Raw genomic sequence first — 24128 nt, forward strand, 5'->3', positions numbered from 1 at the left:
ACAACAACAAAAAAAAAAGGGGGTCTGGGTCCTGCCCTGGCATTTGGCCTTTGTGCCCTCAAAAAATGGACAACACCAAAGGCCAAGAGGCCTTGCCCCTAAAATGACAAAAAGTCCAGGCCTGATGATGATTCCATGTTGATTAATAAAAAAAGGAATAGCAGATCTACAAGCTTACGTCAGGACGTGATGTGTTGTAGGCTTGTAGATCTACCATTTTTGAAACACAGGTTGAGAACCACTGCTCTATAGTAATGATTACAATCACAATATAGATCTATTTAACACTGTTACTGAACAAACACTCTATAGTAATGATTACTATCACAATATAGATCTATTTAACACTGTTACTGAACGAACACTCTATAGTAATGATTACTATCACAATATAGATCTATTTAACACTGTTACTGAACGAACACTCTATAGTAATGATTACTATCACAATATAGAGCTATTTAACACTGTTACTGAACAAACACTCTATAGTAATGATTACTATCACAATATAGAGCTATTTAACACTGTTACTGAACAAACACTCTATAGTAATGATTACTATCACAATATAGAGCTATTTAACACTGTTACTGAACAAACACTTATAGCAATGATTACTATCACAATATAGAGCTATTTAACACTGTTACTGAACAAACACTATATAGTAATGATTACTATCACAATATAGAGCCATTTAACACTGTTACTGAACAAACACTCTATAGTAATGATTACTATCACAATATAGAGCTATTTAACACTGTTACTGAACAAACACTATATAGTAATGATTACTATTAGAATATAGTGCTTTAACCTTTTAACCAAAATATATTACTTACCCTAACATGTGTAATCGTGACACAGCCCTACACACAACTGTACTCAAGTAACTGTACTCAAGTAACTGTACTCATTTTACTCAAGTAACTGTACTCATTATACTCAAGTAACTGTACTCAATTATACTTAAGTAACTGTACTCTACTCTACTCTACTGTACTCATGTACAGGTACTGTAGGCTACAGACAGTACATGAATGAATATCAGCCTAACAAGTAGCTATTAGAGTATATTAATATGATATAATATTATGGTATATTACTATTATATGATATTATATTATATTGTGTTAGAGTCTATTCATGATATAATAGAATATCTATTCATATCAGGTCCATATTGTCTCCTCTAGAGAGACATTTAGAATGAGATGAACCAGATGATATAGAATCAATAATCGAATGTATTAATTCATAATCTAGTGTAGCTCAATCAGAGCTACACTATAATATAATAGTGTATATTCTATAATGATTTAATCTTCCTACCCTCCTGATAATAATAATGTAATACAATAATGTATATAATAATATATAATTTAATTAATTTAATATTATATATATATATATATGTATATATGTATATATGTATATATATATATATATATATATATATATATATATATATATATATATATATATATATATATATATATACATACATATATACATATATACATATATATATAACATAATAATGTATATTTAATCTTACCTGCTGTAGCAGCAGCTGCTCCAGGGATCCTGCTTTGTGACTAAATAAGATAATAATAACGTGTCAGAACACATAAAAAGATGTATTTTTGTGTGTCTGGTCGGTGGAATTTAAAGGTTAATAAAAATGAATATGAAGCTCATGATGAAATATCTCCGTTTGGTCAACGTGTTTCTCCTTTCCGTTTGAACCGAGGAGAGGATTAAAGAAGCTCAGATTTATTTCTCCTCCAGTAGCTTTCATAGATTCATATATATATATATATATATATATATATATATATTATATATATGTTTATTTTCCTCCAAACAGCGTCGCTTCACAGGATGAATAAACACAGTCTGTGTCCTAATAAAAAGGCAACAATAATAGAAACTCTCAGTATAAAAACAGCGTTAATAATCCTCAGAATCCTCTGGTCTGTCAGGTTGTAGAATGTTCTGTGAACAACCATAGGGTTAACTAATATAACACTTCCGGTGGACGATCTCTTCAGAATAAGGGTCAATTGCAGGGGGGGGGGCGGGGGTCCCCAGCGAAAGTAATTAATAAAAACTTTATCCGTTTATAAGTTGGCGTTTTCAAAAAATAGCAGATCTACAAGTCACTGCGTGCCGCACTGCAAGCTTGTAGATCTGCTATTTTTGGACATTTTTGAAAAATCTTTGAAATTCTTTTGAACATTTTGACATTTACAACACAAATCCTCTCCTCTGGGGGTCCCTGGCTCAAAGTATTTTCAGATGGGGGTCCGTGGACAAATCCATATCAATTTGGGGGTCCTTGACATGAAAAGGTTTGAGAACCGCTGCTCTAGTAGCCTATAAGACCTTTAAAAGACATACGTCATAAATGTATTTTTTTCAATAATTTTTTGTCTTTAAAAAAAAAAGGCACTTATAAGTGCTGTAGTATGAGCCATTTAAAAAGACATACATCATAAATGTATTAAAATATATATATATATATATGTCTTTAAAAAAAACATTAAATGTGATGATCTTACTTTGAAGGCAACCGGAAACCTTATATCTGATAGCTCCAGAACCGGATGTCCTGTAGTTGTCTACGGAACGGAGCTGATAAACAGCGTAAAGCTGCTTCAGGAATCCTCTCTTTCTTTACGCTCCGCAGCCTGCTGGGTTATAGTGGGTTATAGTGACAGCCGTGAAGGATCGCGGGAGTTGTAGTTTTATTAGCCGTAAAGCAGGAGGACTGCAGGCCCGGAATGAACTACAAGTCCCGGCGGCGGCGGGGAGGGGGGGCGCTGTCCGCGGTGCTGATCATATGGCGTTAAAACCGTGAAGGAGTTAAAAGCACTGATCTAGTTTATAAAAGGATTACATTAGGGTAATAAACGTTACTTTTATAAATGGATTACATTAGGGTAATAAATGTTACTTTTATAAATGGATTACATTAATCTAATAAATGTTACTTTTATAAATGTATTAATCTAATAAATGTTACTTTTATAAATGTATTACATTAATCTAATAAATGTTACTTTTATAAATGGATTACATTAGGCTAATAAACGTTACTTTTATAAATGGATTACATTAGGGTAATAAACATTATAAATGTTTAATACTTTAAATACAATCATCATTTATTCTACATTATTTTATTAAACTGTCCTACTGTTCATAGAACTGATAAAACATCTTAATAACGAGATAAATACAAAACTTTTTTACAAAAGTGATTTTGGTCAAAACATTTACAAAAAAAAGGTTAAAGCAATATTATATTGTTACAATTATAATCAAACAAATAAAAAAATATATTTTTGCAGAATATGGGGGAGAATCATTCTGTAGCTCCATGTATGGAACGTACGCACACGCGCACACACACACACACACACACACACACACACACACACACACACACACACACACACACACACACACACACACACACACACACACACACACACACACACACACACACACACACACACAGTCTATTAATAACAGGTAAATATTAGTTGTTCTATAGGGAGGTGAGTGACTGACTATGGAACAGCTTTCCAACCAATTAACCTTTTCACTGCCGCCTGGGGGAGTCATACTCAGAACCTGTTGCCGGGTAGATTTTAAACCAAATGAGTGTTCATTTTCCTGATCAAAAAGTAGTAAAAAAGTAGTTTGAGTTTGGATTAAACAGAGCAGCTGGTGTTCCTTCTCTGCTGTTTGTAATCCTTTTCATTTCAACCAGAGAATAGAATAAATAATGCTGTATTTACCTCTATTTAAAACTAGAACAATAGACAATAGAATAAATAATGCTGTATTTACCTCTATTTAAAACTAGAACAATAGACAATAGAATAAATAATGCTGTATTTACCTCTATTTAAAACTAGAACAATAGACAATAGAATAAATAATGCTGTATTTACCTCTATTTAAAACTAGAACAATAGACAATAGAATAAATAATGCTGTACTTCAGGGGTCTTCGACGTTTTCAGGCCAAGGACCCCCTAGCTGAGAGAGAGATGAAGCAGGGACCCCCTAGCTGAGAGAGAGATGAAGCAGGGACCCCCTAGCTGAGAGAGAGATGAAGCAGGGACCCCCTACTCTATATTGTATAAAATTGTGTTTCAGATCAACTTTTGATGCTATTTTTTTCCCTCTACACCTATAACTATTTGCCAAAAATAGCAGATCTACAAGCTCACAACGCCTCGCAGCGCGAGGCGTTGTGAGCTTGTAGATCAGCTATTTTTGGCTAAAGTTGGGATGCTGGGATGCTAAGAAAAGGGATTCTAGGGTTCAAGTGGTTAATGTAAAAAAAAAAATCATATCACACAAAGATTTGGCGGACCCCCTGTAGTAACTCTGAGGACCCCCTAGGGGTCCCGGACCACCTGTTGAAGACCCCTGCTGTACTTAAATGGACATGTTAAAATAATACATATTTTAAATATATTTTTAAATGTTTTAAAGTGTTTTTTTTAATGACAAACATTTAACAGCTTCCATCCATTCATAACTTCCAGGGTTTGGTTGTATCTAGTCTCCCTGCTCTTCTTCTATTGTATGGTCTGGTAGTGACGCCTACTGGTCGATAAGTGGTACTGCATGAAGGTCAAACTTCAACACTGGGGTTCCAGTCTTTCTATTGGTTGTCTGAGCTGGTCCACAGCCTTTCTATTGGTTGTCTGAGCTGGTCCAGAGCCCACACAACTCTTATTCTAAGTGGGACTAAAACTGATTGATTCTAAATTAAGGCGTGGCCTAGACCGGAATCCGGTCTGTGTGAGATCCGGTCACCAGATCACACGGATCAGTTAGGGATGAGAACCTGGTAGAGGCGAGGTTACGTTACATTACATTACATTACATTACTTTAGCAGACATTACATTACATTACAGTCATTTAGCAGACATTACATTACAGTCATTTAGCAGACGCTTTTATCCAAAGTGACTTACAATAAGTGCATTCAACATAGGTAGGGAAGGAAACTACTAATCACCAGAAGTCTGAAGTGCATTCTCTTCTAAAACAAGCAACTAAGAGTATAGCCTACCTAGCGCTAAGGTAAAAGTGCAATATATCAGCTACCTACTTTATTTAAACAGATGAGACAAATAGGAAAATCAAATGAGCAAGAGCTAAAACAAATAAGTGTATCAAATAAAAAAGATCCAATAAAACAAGAGATCGTACAAATAATTGACAACAAGGAGGCAAGGCTAAGAGGAAGGGTCAGGGTAGTGTTTCCTGAAGAGGTGGGTTTTCAGCCTGCGGCGAAAGATCACTGAGCGACGAGGCAACCAGTCGCCCCGAGGCGGCGGACCCAAGTGGTCGGGCAGGGGTGTAAGCTCCTGTTCCTTTCCTGCTTGTTCCAACAGAACTTGTTCCAACAGAACAAGCAGGAACAGGCTCTAGTTGCTCAGTGGGAAAAATGTCAGCAACTTGCCGGATTCAAGGACATGAAAATTAAGAGCAGTGGTGTAAAGTAACTAAGTACATTTACTTAAGTACTGTACTTAAGTAATGGTTTTTACTTTACTGGAGTATTTCCAATTTTCAGTACTTTTACTTCTACTCCACTACATCTCAGAGGCAAATATTGTACTTTTACTCCACTACAATTATTTGAAAACTTTAGTTACAAGTTACTTTTTAGATTTTGATTATTATTACAAAACACACATTAACCACTTCAGCCTTATATACATTTCGGCCATTTGAAAATAGCCGATCTACAAGCTCACAATGCGTCGTAGATCTGCTATTTTCAAAGGATTTTTATACATTTGAAAACGTGTGAAATGCGACATTCTGCATAATGAGTACTTTTTCTTTTGGTATATTTTGATACCAATACTTTTGTACTTTTACTCAAGTAAATTGTGAATTCCGGACTTTTACTTATAACAGAGTACTCCTACATTGCAGTATTGATACTTTTTTAAGTTTAAGAATTTGAGTACTTTTTCCACCACTGGTTAAGAGTGAAGCTATTAGATCTTTCCATACAACCTGTGGAACTGTTGGTTCTCAAACTGTTTCATGTCAAGAACCCCCAAAATATTATTTGTCCGCTGAGACCCTGACCTGGAAATATTTCAAGATTTGTGTCGTTACTTTTTGTCAAGGTTTTTAGAACATAGCAGATCCACCAGCTCACACGTTGGGAGCTGGTGGATCTGCTATTATTTTTTACCCGCAGGGATCCTTAAGGGGGTCCAGGGGGGGTCCAGGGCCGGACCCCATTTTGAGAAGCACAGATGTAAAGCACACACAGAGTTAACACACAACACAAAGGCAAAGTATTAAAGTTTAAAAGCATTTAATGACATCGCACATATTTAACAGAGAGGCAGAGAGAGAGAGAGAGCGAGAGAGAGAGGGAGAGAGCGAGAGAGAGACTACAGGTTGCAGTGGGTCTGGTCTTGGCTCTCTATACATTGAAGCCGTCAGAACCCAGACACATAATGAAAACTTTTAATTCATGTCATTTCTATAGAATATTGACGTACGTAGTGATTGTGCAGGAGATGGCGTTCTCAGTACAATAGATACAGTGACCATAGAGAGAACACATCGGACAAAACGTTTGGTCGGTTACGTCTCCCTGGTAACCATGTGCTTCTTGGCAATAACTTCCATACTGTTGGAATGTCTGTTTGTTTCTCTTTTAAATGGAGCCTCATTCATAAGGAACATGTTAGCCTCATAGCATAATTACCTCATACTGTAAGTCATCTTTTTTAAGGTTTATTTCTTCAGAGAAGAAATAAAAATGTCCTATCTGCCTAAGTCATCTTATTTATGTCTAACTCTACTCTCCTAACGCTGATGATTCCTTATTGCCGATGTCCTCAGCCTATCAGAACGCTTGCTACATTCAAAAATCATTTCTGCCTAACTCAAAAAGTTGACTTAGGGCAGAAAGTGATTTTGGAATGAAACAAGCATTCTGATAGGCTGAGGACACAGGCAATAAGGCACAATGAAGCAGCAGTGTTAGGAGAGTAGAGCTAGGCAGAAATGTCAATTTGACCAAAAACATTACGTAGGCAATTATGCTATGAGGCTAACGTGGGATGAGCGTTATGCTATGAGGCTAACGTGGGATGAGCGTTATGCTATGAGGCTAACGTGGGATGAGCGTTATGCTATGAGGCTAACGTGGGATGAGCGGCACAGCGGAGGTTGTGGGTTGAGCCCACGAACAATTTTGCCAAATGTTCTCTGTCAAACAGCTCATTCTGCTGTTGCTAAACAGCAGAAATGGGGTCCTGTTTGAAGGGAACATGTTTTGGTGGGATGAGCGAACACTTTCCTTACAAACAGGACTCCATTTAAAAGAGAAATAAACAGACTTTCCAAGTATTGCCAAGACACATCGTTACAACAGAGAAATAAATCGACCAAACAACATTTCCTAGGTTTTTGTTCGATGTTAGTTAGATGTCTTACCGTATCCATCGTCTCTATATGACGGATACAGTAGATATCTTACTCTATCTATCGTACAATAGGTTACAGTGAGAGTGGATACGTTGTAGCCTTGGATCAAGACTTTCATAGATCGTATTTTATCCAGTCGGACATTTGCTTACATATCTATGATAAGTCTTGGTCTCCATCTCCCTATAGTCACTGGACATCCGCGCGCAAAGTCCGTACTTCTCCGTACATGTACATAAAAAACCTATAAAGTGCTGACCCTGTAGCCACGGATGTTAACTCGACATGAGGAAACCTGTGAGAACCGCATTAGTCCGTATTTTTCAATAGATGTGTGTTTTAATCTCATCTGTGCCTGAATGCCGTTTTATCTCCTTGTTTACATCCAGTTTACATGAGTGTAATACCGACTTTGACCTGATGAGCCCCCCCCCCCCCCTCCCGCCACTACCACCCATTGAGGACTAGAGGCCCAGGGAACTTCCGACAGAGACGGGATGAAAACACATATTTATTGAAATATACAGATTAATACCGTGAACACAGGTTCCTAACGTCGAGTTAACATCTGTGGCTACAGGGTCAGGACTTTATATGATTTTTATTTTGTATGTGTATGGAGAAGTAGAGGCTTTGGAGGTGGATGTCCAGTGGCTACAGGGAGATTCATAGCTACGTAAGCACATGTCAGACTGGATCAAATACATTCACGATAGTCTTGATCCAAGTCTAGATACAGTGTATCTATGGTACAATCGACACAGTGACAGTATACAGTGTATCTATCATACAACAGATACAATATAGTATACACTGTATCTATCATACAACAGTACAATACAATACAATATAGTAGCCTATACAGTGAATCTGGTACAATAGATACAGTAGATACAGTGTATATATTGTACCATAGACAGTAGATACAGTGTATATATTGTACCATAGACAGTAGATACAGTGTATATATTGTAACATAGACAGTAGATACAGTGTATATATTGTACCATAGACAGTAGATACAGTGTATATATTGTACCATAGACAGTAGATACAGTGTATATATTGTACCATAGACAGTAGATACAGTGTATATATTGTACCATAGACAGTAGATACAGTGTATATATTGTACCATAGACAGTAGATACAGTGTATATATTGTACCATAGACAGTAGATACATTAGATACAGGGAGAGCGCAGGGAGGGCGAGGAGACAAGCAAGCAACCTCATGGTCTTAAGAACAGTTGGATTTGTTGCAGTAAATGCTGTTTTTTTTATATATTTTAGTTTTTACCATTTAACATCGATGCTTTGAAGTGTTTATATAATACATATTGATTTTATAATCCTTAATGTATTTATTTGAAACGTTAAAAAAAGGAAGGATGAAGGCATAAATCATAATAATATTAATAATTAAAGGTGGTCCTTCATAACACCAGTGATGCGCACCTGAATTAACGCATGCAGGAACAGGATAGGCCCACACAGGCCACTCCCCTCGATGAGGATTGGTTGTTCACGTCAACCGTTCCAGTTTTTTTTAGTTTTTGGACCAATCAGGGAGCGGCTCCTGTGCGCGACGCCAATAAAGCAACAAACAAAATGGCTCTTGGTCCGATTTTCAAGGATTCAGGTTTGGTCGTTGAGATACTTAAACCAAATAAAGTAAGAAAGAAAAAGGAAAATAAAGATAAAGAACTTCAATCCAGTTTTGACATAAATGTTTCATAAAAAACAAAACAAAATAAAAAAATCAATAGAAAAAGAGATGAAACGTCATGACATCATCAGTGACATCATCTTCATGCGCAACGAGACGAACGCGTCTCAACTCCTCCTCAGCTTCACATATTCACGTGTCGATTTATTCATATATTCACGTATTCATGAATTAATGTATTCACGTATTCATCGCTCGACGATGAGGTTTCAATTGAAGGAACAGGAGGGGGCGGGGCTTCACTGTGATTGGCCGAAACCATCAACCAACCAACCAAACGCTAGGAGAACTGATGGTGATCAAACAGGAAGTTTAAAGTGAACGTTAACAGTTTAACGTCTAACTTTGGTGGAAAGTATTTTTATTACATTCTTTTCCCTGATCTTCAATTTCTTGTTTTTCCGGCGGGGCGGGGCCTCTGAGCGGTCGGACGTTGTCATTGGCTGTCCCCGACTCGGACGCTGTGATGTCATTTCTACGTGAACGACAGGCGAGCGGCTAAAACAACGTTAAGTTTGGTTTAAAACACTTAAAACCTCATTATCACACGTTTAGAGCACATTCATTATCATGGTCATAATGGAAACCAAAGAGACACCTAGCATTCACCTAGCAACCTATTAACACCACCCTGGGTCTTCATTTAAACCCCCTAGCATCCACCTGGTTCTCCATTTAAACCCATTACATCCACCTAGTCCTTCATTAAATCATCCTAGCATCCACCTGCTCCTACATTTAAACCCCCTAGCATCCACCTGCTCCTACATTTAAACCCCCTAGGGTCCACATAGTTCTCCATTTAAACCTCCTAACATCCACCTGCCCCTACATTTAAACCTCCTAGCATCCACCTGCCCCTACATTTAAACCTATTAGCATCCACCTGGTCCTTCATTAAATCATCCTAGCATCCACCTGCCCCTACATTTAAACCCCCTAGCATCCACCTGCCTCTTCATTTAACCCCCTAGCATCCACCTGCCCCTTCATTTAAACCTCCTAGCATCCACCTGGTCCTTCATTTAAACCTCCTAGCATCCACCCGGTCCTTCATTTAACCCCCTAGCATCCCCCTGGTCCTTCATTAAAACCTCCTCATCCACCTGGTCCCTAGCATCCGGCTGGTTGCTAGGTTACTGTTTCTTCTTGCTGAAGAGGCTGAAGCGTTTGTCCTTGTCCTTCTCCCGTCTCCCGGGGCTGGAGGACTCTGTCGTCATGGTGACGGTGGGGGGGAGGGTGTGGGCGCGGGTGGATGCTGGGGTGCTCTGGTTGCTATGGTTACTGGAGGGAACCTCCATCTTGTCGACGGAGGAGCCGGCGTTCAGGATGGCCTGGATCCACGAGGACATGTCGTCCTGAAATACATATATATACATTTATATACATTATATAAACATTATATATACATTATGTATGGCTCCATGAGGACATGTCGTAGATAGAGAGACATGTATATGTTTATGTAGTCCTAGAGACCTAGAATAAAAACGAGGACTATTTTTTTTACTTTACATTAAAGTATATGAATGTACCAACAGCTTTGTGAATGATCCATCATTATCTAGAGTCATGTGATCAACATGCATCATTCATATGTTTCATACTCCATTATGATTGCCTATGATTGCCTTCCACATTTTGTGGTCCATTTCCCCAAAGAAATGCCAAAAAGCATGAACGCAGTGTCGGCTCTGAATGTAACATCTAACAACACACAGCCATCCATTTAACACTCGCATGACGGCAGTCAGACCATCCCCTACGCAGTCTAACTTCAGATCAAAATGACTGTTTGTTTCCTGCTATTCCATTGGCCACTGTCTCCCCTCTGAGCTCCAGACGAGCTGACAGACGAGCTGACACCTTCTCCCGCGCACAGCGGGGCACAGCGGGGGATACCATTGTATTTTAAAGAGGTGGTGCCATGGTTTTGCACTTTTTCTGTTTTTCATGTGTCTATGAGGTTGATAGAACTTCATTAAGCCCCCTGGTGGTGTTTTTATGGTGTTTTATGTCTTCTCTGACCATTTTGAGTTTCTACCTGGAGGCTGAAACCTTGAGGGTCAAACGTGCCAATAGAGAAACAGCGCTTTAGTGACATAGTAAAAATATACATGAGGAGGAGGAGGGACTAGGACAGGTGGGTGGTGCTAAGGTGGTGGAGGAGGTACTAAGGTGAGAACCAGGTATACTTAATGAACTGGAGGCGTGTCCACATAAAAACATAATTTGAACACTTTCTGTATACTTTTTTGAAAAAAATCTTCCTCCTAGTATAACCATAATACCTGATGATTATGTCTTAGGGGGGGGAATCACTGAAAATCACGGCACCCCGTCTTTAAATATCGATTAACATTTCAATCCCATTCAGCTCACATGTTGGCTACAGTGACTACTTTTCATTTGGTTTAGACTACAGGCAGAAACATTATAATAAAGGCAAACTGGGAACGTGAATGTGTAACTTGTAATGGTACCTGCAGATCCTGTATGTAAAATCTTTATGACAAAAACGTATAAAACAGCTCAATCGCTGTGGCGAGTGAGCTGTTTTATACGCTGCTGCCTACTGTCAGTGTTGCCAGATTGCAAGAGAAATAAGCAGCCAGGTCTATGGATATTTTACTGCATGTTGTTGTGGTGTGTGTGTGTGTGTGTGTGTGTGTGTGTGTTCGTGTGCGTGTGCGTGTGTGTGAGAGAGAGAGAGATGCCCTGATGTTGAAAGCAAGCGAGTTGTTGTCCGCACAAGTTTATACAATGGACGGAGAGCAATGTTTTTTATCTTTTGACTTCATAGAAAAACAAGCCCAAAGTCGCTTATAATAAGCAGACATGGCAACACTGTGTGAGAGAGAGGGAGATGTTCTAACCACGCACACTTTATCCACTGTGCAGGGAATAAACAACCCATTAATGTCACATTCTCTATAATTATTTACATGTTGGTGATCAAATATAGCAATAATGCCAGGTTCCAGGAACCTGGCAGGACAGTGAAATGCAAATAATGGCTTGAACAATCTCAATAGGAGGTGAGAAGAGCTCTCTGGCTGGGGGAGAGAGGGTGAGGAGGGGTCAACATAGCCCAAAAATAACGTCAGAGATGGTATAAGAATGTCTAATTTCATATTTAGAAACCGTTTCAGATGAAGAAACAGCGAGGATTTGAATGTTATATTTAGGAAAAGTCATGGAAGGGGAACTTTCTGAGAGCTTCATGAGAAAAGATAATCCACTTCAAAGTCTCAAAATCGGTCAGATTGGCCGCTTAGACACGCAAGTGTTAATTTACACCCACAGGGGCAGGGCCGCATTAACCGTGGAACTTAGTGGAACTTGTGTTCCACGGCCTGCAGCCTGCAGGGCCCTGTGAGAATGATAGACAGTTTAGACACTGCACGTGCACACATAGACATAAAAGGGGGCTTGAGCCCCTGCCCTTTTACCCGTTGGTAAAAAGGTGCCCTCTCCAGACCATGAATTATAGCCGATCTACAAGCTCACAACGCGTCCCAGCGCGACGAGTTGTGAGCTTGTAGATCGTCTATTTTCGGTACGCGATACAGCGCGCAACGAAGTATGTCCAATCGAAACCTAACCCTGCCGGGCGCACGCACTCACATGTCCATTGTCCATTCAATGAGGAGAGCAGACGCACACAGAGAAGCGCAGACAATCAGTGATCCGTCTCAATTTGAGACAGATACAGTAGGTAGATGTGGATTACAAATAATTATACTGTTCATTTCCTCTCTCTCTCGCTCTTTATCTAATATAGCCTTAGATAAAGACTCTAGATGTATTTTATCGATTTTACTATGTTTTATCTCTACGAGAGTCTTATCTACCTACCACCCCCCGATTGCCCTGGAATGTCAGCTCCAAAGACCGTACTTCTCCAAACATGTACAAATGCTAAATATAAGGTGCTTACCCGCTTGCCCCAAATGTTAACTCGGTGTAAGGCGTATTTGTGCAATGTATTAGTCCATATCTTTCAATAAAGAAGTGTTTTAATCCCGTCTGTGGCCAATTCTGTCGGTTCCCAATAGCGGTGGTGACGGGGCGCATCCGGTGAAATCCGGACTTACACTCAATGTAAACAGGAAATAAACGAGGGGGGGAAATGGCGTTCAGCCACAGACGGGAACAAAACACTTCTTTATTAAAAAATATGGACTAATACATTACACAAACAGAACGGACACCGAGTTAACATTTGGGGCAAGCGGGTAAGCACCTTATATTTAGCATTTGTCCATGTTTGGAGAAGTACGGGCTTTGGAGCTGATATTCCAGGGTAATCTGGGGGGGGTGGTAGATAAGACTCTCGTAGAGATAAAGGATATCAAAATCGATAAAATACATCTACGAGAGCCTTCAGTATTTAAGGCTACTTAAATACTTAATAACTGAAACTGCTCATTTTACATTGTTAACCAGCAATTTAAGGCTATACTGGATTGTTAGGGCAGGCTGGGTGGTTGTTGTGGCTGTTCTGGCAAAGATTGTTTTTTGTCAATGTGATCAGGGCAAGAAGGTTGTGTCCCACTGTTGTAGAGTAATATGCTGAATTGCTCATATAGATCATCAGTGACAGTAACTTTTGTATGAATATTGTTCATGTTTGTTTCAGTATAACTCTCGAATCGATTCATAGTGTTAATTTAAAATGAGATATTCCTCTATATCTGGGTAGAAATGTAATCTAATGTCCTGTAATGCCCTTTTGAAATTCCAGCCCCTGCCTCTCCAAATCCCTCTGCACGTCTCTTTATAGCAGAAACGGACTGTTGGAAAGGCTGTGCTGTGCCCTGTGTCTGTGCAGTGTGACTGTCAGCGCCGCTCGTGCTGGCGGTGGCACATGCACCGAACGCACGTGCGGTGCGCGTTCATTCGCTGGGCGCGCGAACGCACCCGATATTGTCCGATTAATGTTGAGGGGGGGCCTTTGATTTTGTGTTGTTCCACGGCCCTGAGGGGTCTTAATGCGGCCCTGCACAGGGGGGCGCCACAAATGCTATAAATGTCACTGTTTGTTGTAGAAACAAACAGTGGACGTGGCATAAACATATAAAAACGCCACAGATTGGAGTGATGTGTTGAGGGTCCTCTGTGGAGACCACCACCCAAAACATGATGATCACAACCCTACACTTAGATAGCCCTACCCAGCCTGGTGGAGATATGCGCTCCGAGGAGAGCGCTGTCGGGAGTTTCGTTTTCTCTTTCTTTCTTTCTTTCTTTCTTTCTTTCTTTCTTTCTTTCTTTCATTCTTTCTTTCTTGTAACATGGTAACTGTAGCAGTGGAACAGCAGAGTTAAAGCTGTAGTATTTGATCAGAAAACGGTTGAAAATAGAATAAAGGAGAACATAAAGAGTCTTACCTCATCTTTGGCTTGGAACAGATATTCGTTGCCGTCGGCCACTCTGGAGAAATAAAGACACATAAAATCATTTAATTAACTTCACATTCTGACAACTTTAAACTCTTATAATGTCTATTTACACACAGACTATGGGACTTAAACTCTTATAATGTCTATTTACACACAGACTATGGGATTTAAACTCTTATAATGTCTATTTACACACAGACTATGGGATTTAAACTCTTATAATGTCTATTTACACACAGACTATGGGATTTAAACTCTTATAATGTCTATTTACACACAGACTATGGGATTTAAACTCTTATGTCTATTTACACCCAGACTATGGGATTTAAACTCTTATAATGTGTATTTACACACAGACTATGGGATTTAAACTCTTATAATGTGTATTTACACACAGACTATGGGACTTAAACTCTTATAATGTCTATACTATGGGATTAAAACTCTTATAATGTCTATTTACACACAGACTATGGGATTTAAACTCTTATAATCTTCTCCTTCTCTCTTCTCCTCTAGTCTTAGTTCTACTGGATCTCTTCTCCTCTGGTCTTAGTTCTACTGGATCTCTTCTCCACTAGTCTTAGTTCTACTGGATCTCTTCTCCACTAGTCTTAGTTCTACTGGATCTCTTCTCCTCTAGTCTTAGTTCTACTGGATCTCTTCTCCACTAGTCTTAGTTCTACTGGATCTCTTCTCCTCTAGTCTTAGTTCTACTGGATCTCTTCTCCTCTAGTCTTAGTTCTACTGGATCTCTTCTCCTCTAGTCTTAGTTCTACTGGATCTCTTCTCCGCTAGTCTTAGTTCTACTGGATCTCTTCTCCGCTAGTCTTAGTTCTACTGGATCTATTCTCCACTAGTCTTAGTTCTACTGGATCTATTCTCCGCTAGTCTTAGTTCTACTGGATCTCTTCTCCTCTAGTCTTAGTTCTACTGGATCTCTTCTCCGCTAGTCTTAGTTCTACTGGATCTCTTCTCCTCTAGTCTTAGTTCTACTGGATCTATTCTCCACTAGTCTTAGTTCTACTGGATCTCTTCTCCGCTAGTCTTAGTTCTACTGGATCTATTCTCCACTAGTCTTAGTTCTACTGGATCTCTTCTCCGCTAGTCTTAGTTCTACTGGATCTATTCTCCGCTAGTCTTAGTTCTACTGGATCTCTTCTCCGCTAGTCTTAGTTCTACTGGATCTCTTCTCCGCTAGTCTTAGTTCTACTGGATCTATTCTCCACTAGTCTTAGTTCTACTGGATCTCTTCTCCGCTAGTCTTAGTTCTACTGGATCTCTTCTCCACTAGTCTTAGTTCTACTGGATCTCTTCTCCGCTAGTCTTAGTTCTACTGGATCTATTCTCCGCTAGTCTTAGTTCTACTGGATCTCTTCTCCTCTAGTCTTAGTTCTACTGGATCTCTTCTCCGCTAGTCTTAGTTCTACTGGATCTCTTCTCCGCTAGTCTTAGTTCTACTGGATCTCTTCTCCGCTAGTCTTAGTTCTACTGGATCTCTTCTCCTCTAGTCTTAGTTCTACTGGATCTCTTCTCCGCTAGTCTTAGTTCTACTGGATCTCTTCTCCACTAGTCTTAGTTCTACTGGATCTCTTCTCCACTAGTCTTAGTTCTACTGGATCTCTTCTCCTCTAGTCTTAGTTCTACTGGATCTCTTCTCCACTAGTCTTAGTTCTACTGGATCTCTTCTCCGCTAGTCTTAGTTCTACTGGATCTCTTCTCCACTAGTCTTAGTTCTACTGGATCTCTTCTCCTCTAGTCTTAGTTCTACTGGATCTCTTCTCCACTAGTCTTAGTTCTACTGGATCTCTTCTCCTCTAGTCTTAGTTCTACTGGATCTCTTCTCCGCTAGTCTTAGTTCTACTGGATCTCTTCTCCACTAGTCTTAGTTCTACTGGATCTCTTCTCCACTAGTCTTAGTTCTACTGGATCTCTTCTCCTCTAGTCTTAGTTCTACTGGATCTCTTCTCCACTAGTCTTAGTTCTACTGGATCTCTTCTCCGCTAGTCTTAGTTCTACTGGATCTCTTCTCCACTAGTCTTAGTTCTACTGGATCTCTTCTCCACTAGTCTTAGTTCTACTGGATCTCTTCTCCACTAGTCTTAGTTCTACTGGATCTCTTCTCCGCTAGTCTTAGTTCTACTGGATCTATTCTCCACTAGTCTTAGTTCTACTGGATCTCTTCTCCACTAGTCTTAGTTCTACTGGATCTCTTCTCCACTAGTCTTAGTTCTACTGGATCTCTTCTCCACTAGTCTTAGTTCTACTGGATCTCTTCTCCTCTAGTCTTAGTTCTACTGGATCTCTTCTCCACTAGTCTTAGTTCTACTGGATCTCTTCTCCGCTAGTCTTAGTTCTACTGGATCTATTCTCCACTAGTCTTAGTTCTACTGGATCTATTCTCCACTAGTCTTAGTTCTACTGGATCTCTTCTCCTCTAGTCTTAGTTCTACTGGATCTCTTCTCCACTAGTCTTAGTTCTACTGGATCTCTTCTCCTCTAGTCTTAGTTCTACTGGATCTCTTCTCCACTAGTCTTAGTTCTACTGGATCTCTTCTCCTCTAGTCTTAGTTCTACTGGATCTCTTCTCCACTAGTCTTAGTTCTACTGGATCTCTTCTCCGCTAGTCTTAGTTCTACTGGATCTATTCTCCACTAGTCTTAGTTCTACTGGATCTCTTCTCCTCTAGTCTTAGTTCTACTGGATCTCTTCTCCACTAGTCTTAGTTCTACTGGATCTCTTCTCCACTAGTCTTAGTTCTACTGGATCTCTTCTCCTCTAGTCTTAGTTCTACTGATTAATGAATAATGGGCAGAATTGCCCTGCGGACAGCGTCTTTACCTGAGTTTGAAGACGTGTTTCTTCTTCTTGTATTCTGAAGCCACGTCGCAGGCTGAGTCGTTCAGAGCGACCGGGGTCTCGTTGTGGTAGGGGACCCCCTGCCCCGCCCCCTTCACGTCCTTATAGAAACCCAGCTCTCCTTGAGTTATCACACAGTATACATTATGCCACGACCTAGGAGAGGAGAGGAGAGGAGAGGAGAGGAGAGGAGAGGAGAGGAGAGGTTAATCACACAGTATACATTATGCCACGACCTAGGAGAGGAGAGGAGAGGAGAGGAGAGGAGAGGAGAGGAGAGGAGAGGAGAGGAGAGGAGAGGAGAGGTTAATCACACAGTATACATTATGCCACGACCTAGGAGAGGAGAGGAGACGAGAGGAGAGGAGAGGAGAGGAGAGGAGAGGAGGAGAGGAGAGGAGAGGAGAGGAGAGGAGAGGAGAGGAGAGGAGAGGACGTGTTTTGACGTGTGTTGGTGTTTTCAGTGTTTTTACACTAGATGGCGCTGTTCGCTAACCTCACCATTTGGAGTCACCATTTGACTCTCAGTGAAGCAGCAAATCACGTGATCGAAAAAAAAACAGCCACGTTCACACTTCCATTCTAATGGATTTAGAAACGTGCCTTTTTCTCTGCTTTGAGTGATTTCTGTTATTTTTAGCGAAAACAACCTACATTCAACTCACAATAACTATGGAACGGATTATCATCCTTTTCCATTTCATTTCAGTGAGTCTGGCATGAGGACTGTTTGGCTTGTTGGCTGTGGGCGGGAGCTGGGCGGGATTAGTACCGTTGACTGACAACCCCTTCAGCCAATCAGCAGTTCGTTCCACCACCACAGAACAACGTTGGAGCAGGGGGACATTTGAAAGGGCCACGCCCAAAATAGGTCATGATTAATTGACCACATATATGAAGTTAAACAACTAAATGCTATCTGAAAAATACCTTAAAAGTCAATTCTGTGGCACAGAAAAGAAGTTTGAGAGTGTTTTGAAGTTTTCAAACAGTGGAGGAAACAGAGTTTTAATGGCCGCCGTTTGTTTTCACTCCATTGTGGTTCACTCGGGTTCCACCTGATTGGCCAACCTCCGCTGTCAATCACAGAACAATGAGCGAGGACGCTGATAGGCTAGTCCATTTTGTGGACGAGACAGAAACGCCCAGATAAGCTCTCAGGCCACACCCAATTCCTGAATCAAATGCAAATGAGACTAACGAGACTCTGCTACGTCTTTTAAAGTGATCAGAGTTTTTTTTCGACTAAATTAACACATTGCGTGCCAATCGAATCGCGTAGTTCTACGCGAACCTAAATAATTGCGCAGCGTGCCAGTCGCGTAGTTCTACGCGAAGTGGTCTTTTTTTCCCGCAGTGACACATTTCATTGTAGGCCTCCCTCTCAGTGACACATTTCATTGTAGGCCTCCCTCTCAGTGACACATTTCATTGTAGCACACTGGAAACGGAAATAAAATGTCAATCGAAGATTTTCGTTCCCATCCGCCGCCGCTCTAAAGCTTCCCCTAATCCGCCATTATCTCCGGTGTTGTTTTTTTCCGCGCTGAACGCTGTTTAATAGAAACTGCGACGACTGCAAAATGGAATGTCGCCGATTGAAAATGTCTTCTCTGGGCCACTCACACAGCTACCCTGTGTGTCTACAAACAGTTGAACGCGCGATCTTAAGGTATTTAGCGAGGTCTGTGGCGAGGTGAAAAAAACAAAAAAAAAACAATAAATCGCTGGCACTGGTGAGTACATTATGATATTAAACTCTGGCGTGGAATGTGTTAACACTAAATTAAAACTCCTGTAGTGTGCAGTGTCAGTGTGCAATGTTAGTGTCAGTGTGTAGTGTGTAGTGTGTAGTGTGTAGTGTGTGAGTCCATCTGTACCTGCTGGAGGCCTTCTTGTTAGGCCCCTCCCACTCGTGCTTGCGGTGCAGGAAGCCTTCCATCTGGGCGGAGTTAGGGGTGGAGTCAGTGTTGTTGGAGAGTGGAGGCAGAGTCAGTGATTGGTTGTCCTTGTTGTCCTTCCCACTGTCTGTGGGGGAGGAGAGGGGGCGGGGCTCTGCCACGCCGTTCACCAAGCTCTCCTGTGAACACACACACACACACACACACACACACACACACACACACACACGCGCACGCACACACACACACACACACACACACACACACACCAAAATAAGATTATTTTATTCAATACAGTTAGTTATAGATTGTGTGTGTGTGTGTGTGCGCGGGTGCGTGCGTGCGTGCGTGCGTGCGTGCGTGCGTGCGTGCGTGCGTGCGTGCGTGCGTATGTGTGTGTGTATGTGTGTGTGTATGTGTGTGTGTAATGCTGACCTTTGGTGAATCCTGGTCTGATGGCAGTCCATTCTGAATAATGACCTCACTGAGAGACAGACAGACAGACAGACAGACAGACAGACAGACAGACAGACAGACAGACAGACAGACAGACAGACAGACAGACAGACAGACAGACAGACAGACAGACAGACAGACAGACAGACAGACAGACAGTTATCTATAAGCTCACAAGGTGTCTCAATGCAACATATTAAAAGTTGTAGAAAATAAAATAGAAACGTATTACATCAGATTATTTAGATATATATTTTTTAACACAAAGTTTTCAGATGGGGGTCCGCAGACAAATACATTAATGTGAGTAGTCCTTATAGGAGGATGAAAGAGGAGTTATGATTTGATTACAATGACTGGTGTTATATTTAGTGTAATAACTGCTGCAATGATAGCCTCTGTATGGTGTAATGTAAGAGCTCAATTATAGGCCTATTGTACATTTTGTAATGTTTTCTTATCATTTGATTAAAGTCAATGCAAACATACGGCTGTAAATAGACTAGGTTGTATTTTTTAAAGTGTCTGGCTTGGGGGTTGGTGGTTTACCTCTGTACGACAGGCTCCTCCTCCTCCTTCATCACAGGCTCTGGGGGAGTGGGCGGTCTCCTCTTTAGCTCCTCCTCTTCCTGCTGTCTCCTCACCTCCAACAACTCCAACTACACACACACACACACACACACACACACAAACACACACACTATATTGTCTCCACCAAAGGCATGGCTGAAACTATGTGTTGCACCCGGTCGGTCTGTCTGTCTGTCTGTCTGTCTGTCTGTCTGTCTGTCTGTCTGTCTGTCTGTCTGTCTGTCTGTCTGTCTGTCTCCGTTGGCTTGATCACAGTGAAACTTTGCACACACACTCCCTATACACCAGAGCAGAACCTCTACACCAAATAGTTATAGCGCCACCAGGAGGCCAATGCTTATAATAAACATTGTGTTGACAGCACTGCTACAGATGTTATCCAAACATCAGGCAAATCGCTACACAGTATCTCTAGTGATGTGATCAAGACGGATCTGTCAGATTTGTCATATTCCATCCTGATTGGCAAATGTCAAACATCTCTCTCTCTCTGTTTTTGTCCCTGGTGTCTCACCATAGTCAGTCTCTCCACTGTGTGTGTGTGTGTGTGTGTGTGTGTGTGTGTGTGTGTGTGTGTGTGTGTGTGTGTGTGTTATACCGTGGTCAGTCTCTCCACTGTGTGTGTGTGTGTGTGTGTGTGTGTGTGTGTGTGTGTGTGTGTGTTATACCGTGGTCAGTCTCTCCACTGTGTGTGTGTGTGTGTGTGTGTGTGTGTGTGTGTGTGTGTGTGTGTGTGTGTGTGTGTGTGTGTGTGTGTGTGTGTGTGAGTGATACCGTGGTCAGTCTCTCCACTGTGTGTGTGTGTGTGTGTGTGTGTGTGTGTGTGTCTGTGTGTGTGTGTGTGTGTGTGTGTGTGTGTGTTATACCGTGGTCAGTCTCTCCACTGTGTGTGTGTGTGTGTGTGTGTGTGTGTGTGTGTGTGTGTGTGTGTGTGTGTGTGTGTGTTATACCGTGGTCAGTCTCTCCACTGTGTGTGTGTGTGTGTGTGTGTGTGTGTGTGTGTGTGTGTGTGTGTGTGTGTGTGTTATACCGTGGTCAGTCTCTCCACTGTGTGTGTGTGTGTGTGTGTGTGTGTGTGTGTGTGTGTGTGTGTGTTATACCGTGGTCAGTCTCTCCACTGTGTGTGTGTGTGTGTGTGTGTGTGTGTGTGTGTGTGTGTGTGTGTGTGTGTGTGTGTGTGTGTGTGTGTGTGTGTGTGTGTGTTATACCGTGGTCAGTCTCTCCACTGTGTGTGTGTGTGTGTGTGTGTGTGTGTGTGTGTGTGTGTGTGTGTGTGTGTGTGTGTGTGTGTGTGTGTGTGTGTGTGTGTGTGTGTGTGTGTGTGTGTGTGTGTGTGTGTGTGTGTGTGTGTTATACCGTGGTCAGTCTCTCCAGAGCAGAGAACCTCTCCTCCCAGGTCGCTGCAGACTTCTCGAAGGCTTCGTGTCGTTTGATGAGTTTCTCCACCTGGTCGACGCTCTGACCCATCTCTCTGCTGGACAGGTACGGCTCCTGACCCAACAGCCACGCCTCTGCCACGCCCGCATCCCTACCAAACTGATGCACCTCCAATACTGTGGAGAGGAGAGGAGAGGAGAGGAGAGGAGAGGAGAGGAGAGGAGAGGAGAGGAGAGGAGAGGAGGGGAGGGGAGAGGAGAGGAGAGGAGAGGGGAGGGGGGTGGAGGAGAGGAGAGGAGAGGAGGAGGGGAGAGGAGAGGAGAGGAGAGGAGAGGAGAGGAGAGGAGAGGAGAGGAGGAGAGAGGAGGGGAGAGGAGAGGAGAGGAGGGGAGTTAAGGCTGCACTGAAGGATTGTTGGATCAAGTGCTTGTGAGGGTGGGGGGTCTCCAGTTTTAATATGATCATTTCAGGGGGTCTCCAGTTTAACACATTCTCTGTCTTTTCAACAACAACAAAATCCTAGGACCATGAAAGAAGGAATGGACAGATGTTACGTCATCCTAAAAAATGACACTCCCGTCCGCTCCTTTATGAGTTTTATAAAAACACTCCTTAATCTTTTTTCATTTTTTTGGGTGAAAACGGCTGTTATTCAGCAGCCGACTGGAACAAAATGGCCGATCGTGGATAAACCAGACCCTCCCTCACCCCCCACACATGCGTTGTTTACGGGCACGTGCACATCAGGGCTCCCGTAGCTCTGTAAAGATCGTCAATATAAGGTAAAAAAAAACCTGTCAGAAGATACATAATGAATGAATTAATACCTGGCAGGGAATGAGTTCAATATGATTATTTCAGGGGGTCCCTCAGTTCAAATAGGATCCTTTTAGGGGGGTCTACAGTTTGGGGGGTCGTGGGCTGAACCACTAGCATCAGCATATCGTACCCGTAGACCGTAAAAAATATGGACGAAGGGAACGTGACGTCACCCATTGGTTTCTACAGACCATAAATGAAGCCATCATCTTTAATATATACCAAAGGGCACGCCGGAACTCAAACGCTATTGGTTGAGACCAGACATGTGACCAAAGCGGGGGCGGGTCAACCAGACATGTGACCAGGGAACCGGAAAACAATCCCCAAAGAATGCTATTGGTTGGGTAGCTTGTCAATCAAGAGCGGGGGCGGGGAATGAATGCTATTGGTTGTGTAGGTTGTCAATCAAATCATCCCGCCCCTCCTGGAGCATAGCCTACTTTATCGTCAGTTTTAGAATAAATGGGACCATAATTTAGCTAAACTCACATCATGATGATTGAAAGGAGACTTTAAACTAGTGACTGGAAGCATATAGTATTTATGACCATTTTTATTAAGGTAAGAAAATCGAGTCTAAAGTTCGTGAAAAACCCATCCGCTTACAATGAGAGAATATTCTTTCTGACACCTGCAGGCCACCTACAGGCCATTCATATGAACTGTCTCTCTTCCGTATCGGCCTCATTGTAAATATGTCAGGCTGGCCCCGCCCCTTGATCGTACCGAGTCGTAGCCACTCCCAGCGGTCCTCCCAGCTGTCAATCATCTGCTTCCTCTTGTCGGTGAGTGTGAGCAGCTTGTCTCTGATGTCCTCAGAGGCGTAGTGCTTCCTGCTCAGCAGCGTCTTCCCCAGCTCAATGCAGCCGGAGAACGACTCGTTACGGGCATCGATCTCCGCCTTGATGCCCTGGTGGTTATTCATGAGGAGCTCTACTGAGGACACGTCCCTGTACGCACGCACACACACACACACACACACACACACACACACACACACACACACACACACACACACACACACACACACACACACACACACACACACACACACACACACACACACACACACACACACACACACACACACACACACACACACACACACACACACACACATCAACATTTGAAGACAAATCATTTTAGCCATTTTCTTTGCCGTTTCTTTTTTTATTTATTAGTTTCTTTTTCATTCATCTTCATCATGTGGACAACATGATCGACAGAGCTGTCCCTCCTTTTCCGTTTCTTTTAACCGTAAGCCTAAAAAAGGTGGAAAAATAAGCAGATCTGCAAGCGCGATGCGTTGTTGAGCTTGTAGATCTGCAATTTTTCCGGCGCACGGCGCCGGCACGCAACTGCGTAAATAAGGCATAACTCTCATCTGTAACCCCTAAACCTGACCTCTAAATGACTATTATCATATTCAGCTATACTGCTATATACGTAAAGTAATACACACACACACACACACACACACACAC

General features: G+C 41.7%; 1 protein-coding gene and 1 long non-coding RNA gene across 6 annotated transcripts in view; one reads left to right on the top strand and one right to left on the bottom strand.

The window, feature by feature from the left end:
- The first annotated feature begins 6366 nt into the window (after positions 1–6366).
- LOC308077904 lies at positions 6367–8784 on the top strand. The gene is made up of 3 exons (XR_013932469.1): positions 6367–7123; positions 7184–8440; positions 8702–8784. It is a non-coding gene; the product is annotated as an uncharacterized lncRNA (long non-coding RNA).
- A 1295-nt stretch (positions 8785–10079) lies between these two features.
- The window catches only part of LOC308077757 (spectrin beta chain, non-erythrocytic 1-like), a 113833-nt gene continuing 99784 nt past the window's right edge, over positions 10080–24128 (bottom strand). For 4 of the 5 annotated variants that reach the window (XM_080418662.1, XM_080418664.1, XM_080418661.1 and 1 more), the window contains 8 exons: positions 23371–23594; positions 21802–21998; positions 20404–20513; positions 19834–19882; positions 19378–19577; positions 17480–17653; positions 14624–14666; positions 10358–10588 (listed from right to left, as the gene is read on the bottom strand). In XM_080418662.1, coding sequence (XP_080274788.1) covers positions 10367–10588; positions 14624–14666; positions 17480–17653; positions 19378–19577; positions 19834–19882; positions 20404–20513; positions 21802–21998; positions 23371–23594 — 1219 coding nt within the window. In that variant the 3' untranslated portion in view covers positions 10358–10366. Of the gene's footprint in view, positions 10181–10211; positions 10262–10292; positions 10589–14623; positions 14667–17479; positions 17654–19377; positions 19578–19833; positions 19883–20403; positions 20514–21801; positions 21999–23370; positions 23595–24128 lie in introns of those variants that run through there. The other variant, XR_013932443.1, reaches the window with a different exon arrangement.

This window comes from Gymnoscopelus braueri, assembly GCF_963280865.1.
Source record: "Gymnoscopelus braueri genome assembly, chromosome: 2".
NCBI lineage: Eukaryota > Metazoa > Chordata > Actinopteri > Myctophiformes > Myctophidae > Gymnoscopelus > Gymnoscopelus braueri.